The 9,525-nt window shown below is 47.5% G+C and overlaps 1 protein-coding gene across 3 annotated transcripts in view; it reads left to right on the forward strand.

The window, feature by feature from the left end:
• Positions 1-8,883, forward strand: part of TRIO (trio Rho guanine nucleotide exchange factor) — a 466,986-nt gene extending 458,103 nt beyond the window's left edge. For all 3 annotated transcript variants that reach the window (XM_077116861.1, XM_077116863.1, XM_077116862.1), the window contains exons 54-57: positions 2,214-2,292; positions 3,628-3,828; positions 6,074-6,212; positions 6,846-8,883. In XM_077116861.1, coding sequence (XP_076972976.1) covers positions 2,214-2,292; positions 3,628-3,828; positions 6,074-6,212; positions 6,846-7,388 — 962 coding nt within the window. In that variant the 3' untranslated portion in view covers positions 7,389-8,883. The remainder of the gene's footprint in view (positions 1-2,213; positions 2,293-3,627; positions 3,829-6,073; positions 6,213-6,845) is intronic.
• The last annotated feature ends 642 nt before the right edge of the window (positions 8,884-9,525 follow it).

Raw genomic sequence — 9,525 nt, forward strand, 5'->3', positions numbered from 1 at the left:
GCTGTCAAAAGCCAAGGAAGTTTAGAGAGTTATGACTGTTCATACCCTGGAGATGGGAGTGGGAAAATAATGGAAAAGACAGTGTGTGTTCACCTGCAGCTCCTCGAGGTTTTTAAAAGAATATCTTCTCACCTCATCATGCAGGCCATCCGCAAATGACCTTCCTGTTTCCAAACTGTCCTCTGTGAAAAGCCATTTTATGTGCAGTCAGTCATCAGTAGTTTGGTGTTTTATTTTTATTAGTACTTTGTTAAGCCAAGTGATACCAGCATGCCTGCCCCGTCTGTGCAGAGGTCCTCCCCCTTTCCACAAGCTATCCAGAGCCACAGGCCTGGTTTTTTTCTGTCCTTTTCTGCCTTCCAGACCCCCCAGTTACCTTCTCAGATGTTTGGGAAACAAAAGGCATGCTCCAAATCCCTGTCTGTGCTAGGGCAGGGGGGCTGGCACCGAGTCTCTGTTAAGGCTTGAGTCTGGGCCTTAGGAAGGAATTCCGGATCTAGAGGAACGAGTCTGTGGCCAGGAGAACATGGACAAGGCCCCGTAATTCTTTCATGAAAAGAAAGGCCTTTGGGGTTACAAGGCAGGGTAGTGGTGATAGCTGAGGAGAAAGGAGGAAGTTATTACTTTGGACAGAATCAAGGGGGCTGCTGGTTAGAGGTGCAGGAGTGGATGTTTATGTGTGCGCCCTCTTCTCTGTGTGTATAATATTCGAATAAAAGCGCTTAACTAAAAAATTAAAAATCAAAACCTTTCAACAAAAAAAGGATGGGGAGAAATATTGTCTTCATGTAGGCATAAGTACATTATTTCTACTGGAATTTGGTCAATGTTTCCAAATTGCCTAGTAAAGTAACTTTATTTCTATAAATGAGACTTTGTAATTCTTTGTTTAGGAGGTAGGAGCCAGGGTTCAGAAAGCCCTGTGAGTGCACACATCAGAACTGCTAGCCCTCCCATCTGTAACACACTCAAAGGAAATTTAGAAATGGGCTAGCTTTAACAAAAGAGAGCACAAAGTCAGTGTGTCCTGTGGTTTAAGTGATTGAAACGAAAGCCATTGCTTCATGTATGTGTCCTTCGGTGAGAATTTATTTAGCATTTTGTGTGTGCTGGGCCCCGTATTGGCTTCTGGGAGGATACAGAGATGAATGAGATGTGGCTCTGACCCCGGTTTACAGTTAGTCACATAGAGGCAAGAAATGCTTTAATAGTGCTACTGCCAGGTAAGGTGCCAGCAGCACTGCAAAGAGGCGTTGACTGTTTGCTACGTAAGAAGATGATGTCAGCTGTGAGAACATCAGGGAAGGCTTTGTGGAGGAGGTGACATTGTCCCACATGACCAGCCTTGAAGGACAGATCCAACTGGGCATGGCTTAAGGAAATACTGGGCAGAGGTGAGAAAGCTCAATCCAAGTATCAGGTTAAGCAGATGCTTTACCTTGACTGGAGCACGGGGCAGGTGAAAAGGCAAAGGAGAAATGAGAGTCCAGATCACTGAGGGTCATGAGAACTGGGAAGCCATAGGCAGTTTGGGGATGTCATTGAAGCTGCGCTGCCAAGAGGTGTCTAGCAGCTGGCCCATTGATTTGGACCTAGAGCCTCAGTTATTCTTTTATGCCGAACTAGTAGAGAAAGAACTGATTTTCCTCCAGACATACTCACTACTCACAGGTAACTCAAGAGTGACACTTATATAAATAGAATTTCATCCTTATTTATAGTGCAGCCATGGTTTACATGAAAGCTAATTAATTTAACATGGTGGACCTTTGATTTCTCATGGCTGTGAAGGGAAACATGGTGATGACTGACCTGCCCGGCTTTGACTCAGAGTGCTCAGGTCGTTCAGAAGGGACTGTCCACAGCAATACTGTCCAACAGAAATAAAATGCAAGCCACATAGGTAATTGTAAAATTTTTCTGGTAACCATATTAAAAGAAACAGATGAAACTAATTTTACCAATAAATTTAGTTTAGCCCAATATAGCCAAAATATTTTTATTTCCTAACATGAAATATTTAAAAATCATTGAGATATTTTTATTCCTTTTTTTTAAATACTAAGTGTCAAAATACAGTGTGTATTTTATGTGTCCAGATGTCTTCCCTTACAGCAGCCACACTCTAGAGGCCCAGCAGCCATGCGTGGCCACTCCTTCCCCACCAGAGGTACCGTGTAGACCCACCTCAGGAGGTGCTGCTCTTTTTGCAGGTCCAGGAAGTGACGGGATCGTGGTGACCTGGAAGGACAGCTTCGACTCCTTCTATAGTGAAGTGGCTGAGCTTGGCAGGTATGACAGGAACATGGGGCCTCAGCAAGAGCAGAGAGCCAGAGCAGCCCATCCCAGGAGCCGAGTGAGAATGCTGAGCAGCTGGGACGCTTATGGTTATTTGAAATGGAGCCTTTCGTTGCCTTTCCTTGCCTTTCCTTGCCCCTATTTAATATCTTAAGAACCCTTTTTTCAGCCAGGGTTTCAGGAGAGAATTAAGGCCTAAGGCCAGGAGCACCCACTGTGTGTAACAAATTGACTTGTCTCCTACCCACCTGGGGCAGTACTGGCCAGGTACCGTCTTCAGGGGAACTAAGAAAATCATCACCTGGACTGTTTTTTGTTGAGCCTCATTCCTTTGCTTGGGTGGTTGTTTTGCTGGTCTCTCATGGTCTCAGGCTACTGGCCAGCCCATGCCCTCCTCATAGGCCACAGCCTCATCTGGAGCACTGACCTCCCCACATGCTGTAGTCCCTCCTGGGCTTCTTTGATGGCAGATCCAAGAGAATGGAAGCTTCACGGCCTCTTAAGGCCCAGCCTCAGAAATCACACACCATGCTTCCTCCAAATTCTAGTGGGCAAAAGCAGTCGCCAGATAGCCCGATTCAAGGTCAGGGGGACCATATCCCCCCTTTTGATGGGTGGAATGGCAAAGATTTTGCAGCTATCTTTAATCCGCCACCATCTGCCTTCTGGCCACACATTTATTTGCATTCTTGCCATGTGCAAAACAGCCTTACCTGCTTCAGCCCTCCCAAAACATTCAGTTGTGGAAGTAGGCCAAGGCCGGGGGTCCCAGAGCTGGTTACCTATGAGCCTAGGTGCAGATAAGGCCCTGTGGTATGATCTGTCTGCCACGGCGAGACAGAGGCAGGGTGACTGCAGTAGACATTCCTGTTCAAAATGCAGGTCCGGACGGGGGTGGCAGCCAGGCTGCCTGGGCAGTCCACCTCATGCTCCTTCATGTGACAATGACAGTTTTGCATGAAAACAAGAATGGAAACTGCCTCAGGTGCCCTAGCCTTGAACGTCTGATTGTGTTGCTTCTGCCACCTTCCCTGGTCAGAGGGAGCCACGTGGCTGCGCAGCTGCAGGGGTGAGGGGACTGACTACCTCTCGGAACAGACACATGGCAGAGGGGCAGAGGCATGAATGTGACAGGCCAGGGCCACCTCAGTGCCACAGCCCTGGTTCCTGCCCCTCCATGGAGGTGGCCGGGGACAGCAGGGGCTGAGAACAGGCCTCGGCTCACCTGTAGTGGAGGCCGCCCTGGAGGCAGACCTCTAGGTTAGCAGTCTTTTGCCCTGGACAGACCTCAGAGTCCTCTGAGAATTCCCTCATCGGCATGTTTTCCAGGGGCAGATTCTCTGTCGTCAAGAAATGTGATCAGAAGGGAACCAAGCGAGCCGTGGCCACAAAGTTTGTGAACAAGAAGTTGATGAAGCGCGACCAGGTCACCCATGAGCTTGGGATCCTGCAGAACCTCCAGCACCCCCTCCTCGTGGGCCTGCTCGACACCTTTGAGACCCCCACCAGCTACGTCCTGGTTCTGGAGATGTGCGTGGTCCCCCCTCACCCCTCCGTATAGCCTCTGCCTCAGCTAAGGAGTTGCCCTTTCGTTGCTGCTGTCCCCTAAGGAAGGGTGATAGAACTCGCAAAATCCCTGAGATTACACTTCCTTGCAGAGCTCACACGGGGCCTGCTGTCAGGGCTCCCCCCCAGGGCACAGCCCCTCCTGGTGTAAAGCCAGAATCCTAAGCAGTAGGTCTCAGCCAGGGGCAGTTGTGCCCCCCAGGGGCGCTTGGCAGCCAGTGTCTGTGACAGTCCTGATTGTCAGGACCATGGGGTGGACCAGGATGTGCTCAGCAGCCGCAGAGCCCAGGACAGCTGCCAGCACCAAAAGCGCTCTGGACCTTGGTGTCGGGGTGACGGTTTAACACCCCCATATCCCTGTATCCTGAGATCTCTGAAACAAGTTCTACATTGTACTTGTTAAAAATTCAAAATTCCCAGGCAGGCGATGGTGGCACAGTGGCAGAGTCTCGCCTATCATTCCGGAGACCCGGGTTTGATTCCCAGTGCCTGCCCAGGCAGAAAAAAAAAGTTCCCTTTCCTCATTTTTCAGGGGAGTCATTTTATCCATTTACTTAGATTGACAACTTCTTTTCCACTGGCATAAGCAGAGCCCTTAGCCACTTTTTGGAAATTCTTACCTTTCAGTTAGTGGAAGGGTTGGAGGCACAGAAGGACCCCCACAGGGTCCCAGGGACAGATTTACCTTGATGACATGGCTCACATCTCAGGGCCCCCCACTTCCACGGGCTCTCTCCAGGCCTGTATACAATTCTCTACTTACTGTATTCTCTTTCTTAAGTGTTAAATGCTTCCCCCCACACTCTTTGTAGGGCAAGGCTGCCACCATAAGACCCCAGGCAGTTCCAGATCTGACCCCCCCATCTTCCACCAGGCGCTGGGGAGGGGACAAGTTTCCAGCAGCTTTGCCTGCCCAGCACTGCCCAGTTAAACACGCTGCTGGGACATAGTGGGCCTCTTTCCCAGCTCCTCCCCGGGGTGGAGAAGGCACAAGGCAGTGTGGTTGGCCATCTCCAGGCCCTCCCAGAGGGAGCTGGTGGGCTTGGGCTCCACAGACCTGGCCCAGGTTAGTCCCTGCTCTGCGTCTCAGCACCTCCCAGTGCTGGGGCTCATTTCTCAACCCTGGTTTCTTTTAAATCATGACTGCTTCGAAGGGCTGTTGGATAAAACAAAGTGATTTGTGTAAAAGACCCAACATCCAACACAGGTTGGCCCGTGGGTCCTGGGGGCTCTTTCTGGCTCTGGGGGCTCAACAACTAAGATCTGTGCTTGGCTTCCCCGGAGATTTTTAATAAGAACTGCTGCTCAAGCCTTTGTCAAAAATTTCCCACAGGGCCCCCCATTTCTCATTTAACAGGTCAGTCTGTTTCATCTGTCATTTCTTTTCACTGGAAAACTTAAATGGTTTGGCCTTACCATACTGGTTAATAGGAATTTATTTTCTGACAGATGGCTAAACAAGCTGCACATCTTCCCGTAAGTTTTTCTTTTGCAAATAAAGAGGGCAGTGCAGGTCAGAGAGGCTGATTCAGATCACCTGGTTCCCATGCCAGCTCCTCCATTTACAAGCTGTGTGAGCTTGGAAAAGTGACATACCTTCTCTGTGCCTCCGTTCTCTCACCTATAAACTAAAAATGATTCAGCACTTTTCTCAGAGAGTTCTCATGAGGATTGAGTTGAAATAAAGTTTGTAGTCCTTTTAGTGTGCAGTATTGTATTTTTAAAATATGAGTAATAATTTCACAGTAGTAAGACTTGAGTCCAACACCAAGCACCTGCTGTTTCTAGCTCATTACTTGCATGATCTCTTCACATTGCCCATTTTACAGATGATGAAACTAAGGCTCTGGGAGGTGACATAACCTCACTCCTTCATTCAGCAGCTCCACATGATGCTTGTCATGCGCCTGGCACTGCCTGGGAGCCTTCCTGTGGCTGCATTGACAGAGGGAGGGTTCAAACCCAGGCTGGCTTTACCACCCAGATCTCAGTAGTGACATCCTGTTCCCTACTGGTGTCTTCACGTGAAATTTAAAAAATAAAAAATCACCTCTTCCTATAGCCATACCCTCAGGTGAAGCTATAATCCTGAAATACCAGTACAAGATTAATAATGGGGGAGAGATACAAGTGTTCATTTTCTTGTGGCCCGAGAAGCAGTCTCTAACTTGACATAGTGTCACTTTGTCACGCATCCTTCCCTCCACAGGGCTGACCAGGGGCGCCTGCTGGACTGTGTGGTGCGGTGGGGAAACCTCACTGAAGGCAAGATCAGAATGTACCTGGGGGAGGTTCTGGAAGCTGTCAGGTACCTTCACAACTGCAGGATTGCACACCTGGACCTAAAGGTTGGTGGAGCACCGGGAAGTGGAGGGGCAGCGGGACCCACCCAACCCATCCACCCCACCCACCGCAGCCGATGGGGGCCTGCCAGCAGCTTGTCCTCTGAGGCCAGGCCGGGAGCCCCCACAGGAGCTGGGAATAAATAGGAGGATGTGGGAAATCAGAACACTGGGTTTCTAATCTCTGCTTCCTTAAGAGTTTGCATTCCAGTGATATAAACCATCAATAAAATGTTAGGTAATAGGTAAATATTGGAGTTCTTTAAGCTTTCCATGAGACTTTCAAAAAGTTCCTGTGAGTTGTGCTGGTTTAGCATAGCATGGGTTCTCTCCTCACTTAGAAAGGGAAAAGGGTATTATTATTAGTGCTGGGGCGGGGCGGGTAGGTGATAACACTACTCTACAGTTAGCTCTCTGGAGGGGGCCGGCCTGTGCCGGCTGGACTAGCAATTCCTCAGTGAGTTGTTTTGCCTCCTTCGACAGAGCCTACTAAGGATTTCATCCTGTTTTAAACATGAACAATTTGTTCTCGTTGACCTAGCAGATTCCTTCTAACTCACCCTAGATTCCTGGTGGCCATCATGAGTAAGCTTAAGAATGGGGTTGTTTGAAAATGAGTTTTCTTACCCTGTTTTCTAGCCTGAAAACATCCTGGTGGATCAGAGCATAGCCAAGCCAACAGTTAAACTGGCTGACTTTGGAGACGCTGTCCAGCTCAACACCACCTACTACATCCACCAGCTGCTGGGGAACCCAGAATTTGCAGCCCCCGAAGTCATCCTCGGGAACCCTGTCTCCCTGACCTCGGATACATGGAGTGTTGGGGTGCTCACATACGTACTTCTTAGCGGCGTGTCCCCGTTCCTGGACGACAGCGTGGAAGAGACCTGCCTGAACATTTGCCGCTTAGACTTTAGCTTCCCAGATGACTACTTTAAAGGAGTGAGCCAGAAGGCCAAAGATTTCGTGTGCTTCCTCCTCCAGGAGGACCCCGCCAAGCGTCCCTCAGCTGCACTGTCCCTCCAGGAGCACTGGCTGCAGGCAGGCACCGGCAAAAGTGCGGACGTCCTCGACACGTCCAGATTGACTTCCTTCATTGAGCGGCGCAAACACCAGAACGATGTTCGACCTATCCGTAGCATTAAAAACTTCTTGCAGAACAGGCTTCTGCCTAGGGCTTGACCTATCTTGAAGTTCTTTCTCATTCTCTTTCACCTGCCAATCAGCTGTTAATTTGATTTTTGAAGAGGGAGTGAAAAAAAAACAGTAATCAGCTGCCGGTATGTTCGTCGTGTGAAATTGCATTCCAAGCGAGCTGCGCCCAGCAGTGCTTGGAGTTGGAGCTGCGAGCTGCACTGGGTGGAGGACCTTCACACAACGCTCTGCGAGAGGCAGAGCCAGCATTGCTGTATCACAGTATTTTATTCAGGTTTCTGCAAAAAATAAAAAATAAAAAGATACTTTTTTAAATGAACATGGATAGGATTTTGCAAATTTAACCTTTTCCAGATTTATTCAAGGAAGTAAAATGCCTATGTTCAACCACTGGTGTTAATGAACAAAACAAAGATACTGTACATCTCTGGGGAAGACTCGCCCATGTGGAGGTCGTTGCCAGGGCCCCTCTGACGGCTTGGCGCCCACCTGGCTCTGAGCTTCTCCAGCTGCCTCTTCCGCACGTGTCTCACTGGACCACCAGACTGGGCTTCTGCAACGTGCATTCAACCTCAAACTTTTGCATAAAAAAATAGAATGAATCATTTTGCTCTGATGAAATGTAGGCCTTACTTGTATATAAGACTGTTCCTGCCTTCGGTCTGCCATTTCCTGCCCACCCGCTCCCTGCCCACCGCCGCGGGCTTCCTTCGGGCATCAGAGGATCTGCCCACCCAAGAGGACCTAGGATTGGGTTCTGCGTCCACCACCTGCCCCTGCCCCCCTCACTTCCCAACCCAGAGCCCTCAGATTGTTGAGCAGTATACAGTCGGATGAAAATACTGTAAATGCACTCATTGGGGGGTTTTTTGTTTTTGTTTTGTTTTGTTTTTTGTTTTATTTCATATCATGTGCAATGTTGTGGCTTTAACATTTTATGCAACTATTTATGAAGACCTCTGTTGTACCTGTAATAAATATATAGAAAAAGCACAGACTTTGTTGGGTGAGCTTTATGGTTTTGTGCGTGGGGCAGGGTGGGTGGGCGGGGTGGGGGCATAGCCCTGTGCCATCCATTCAAGATCGAATTCTTCGTGGAATTTGTCAGTTTTGAGGACTGTAAAAAGTGGTTTCATATTCTAAATACAAAACTGGATAATAGGGTAATATTTTAAATTTTATTATTCTATTATTCAGTATGCCAAAGTATTATTTTTTTTCCCAAAATCAGTCTGGACATTTCCTACTTTTTAGACTTTTTGACATTCAACTTTCTGTACAAAAATTGGCTGGATTTTGAGCTTTTGGTAAGAAATAAAAGCCAATTAAGCACCAGCTGCCCTGAAGCTGGTACCTGATGCCTGAGTCACTGTGGCAGAGCTAATGCTGGTACAGGGAGTCGTTTTGACAAGAGAGGCTGGATTTCTGGATGCATTTGAATTTTTCTAGGTGTCTTTTTAATCTTTGTTGTGTGAAATACACTAAAAAAAAAAAAAGAGACCAGCCTGCTTCCCAAGCCAGCCAGACACCTGGATCTTGAGCCATAAACTGGCGTAGTTAAGCTTTGCAGCTTCCGATGTATTTTATTTATTCTTTTGTTTGGGTTTTTGTTTATTTCTCTCTTCTTGTAAAATTGTACAGAAACTTTTTAAAAGAAATTGGATTCAAAACTGGATGTGTATTCATAACCTCATAATTTTTATTTGTGTATTTTTCTTTTATTTCAGTTAAATTTTTACATTATTTTGCATGTATATTTCTTTGTACAGAGACCTTACGTGTTTACACAGTACAATGTGATGTAAATATTTTATTTTGCCATCAGTTATTTTAAAAAATTAAACATATTTGCCTGATTTTTGTGTTAGGTCTTTTATTTAAACTGGTCACTTACTGAGTCAGAAGAAGAGAATTGCCAAGGGAGAGAGTGAAGTAGAGCCTTCTCATTGGGACAGGGGTGCAGTCCAGATTGGGAGGTTGCCATACACAGACACAAATGAGAGCTGGTTAGGCTCCTCGCAGACTAACTCACAGTAACCAAACTCTAAAGACTGATGTATAAGCCAAAATGCTAACCAGCTGTTGACAGTGGGGGCATGTAAGCCAAAATGCCAACCAGTTGTTGAAAGTGGGGGCGTTTCCTTGTCCTAATTAGAATCTCTAG

The sequence above is a fragment of the Tamandua tetradactyla genome, chromosome 9, assembly GCF_023851605.1.
Source record: "Tamandua tetradactyla isolate mTamTet1 chromosome 9, mTamTet1.pri, whole genome shotgun sequence".
Lineage (NCBI taxonomy): Eukaryota > Metazoa > Chordata > Mammalia > Pilosa > Myrmecophagidae > Tamandua > Tamandua tetradactyla.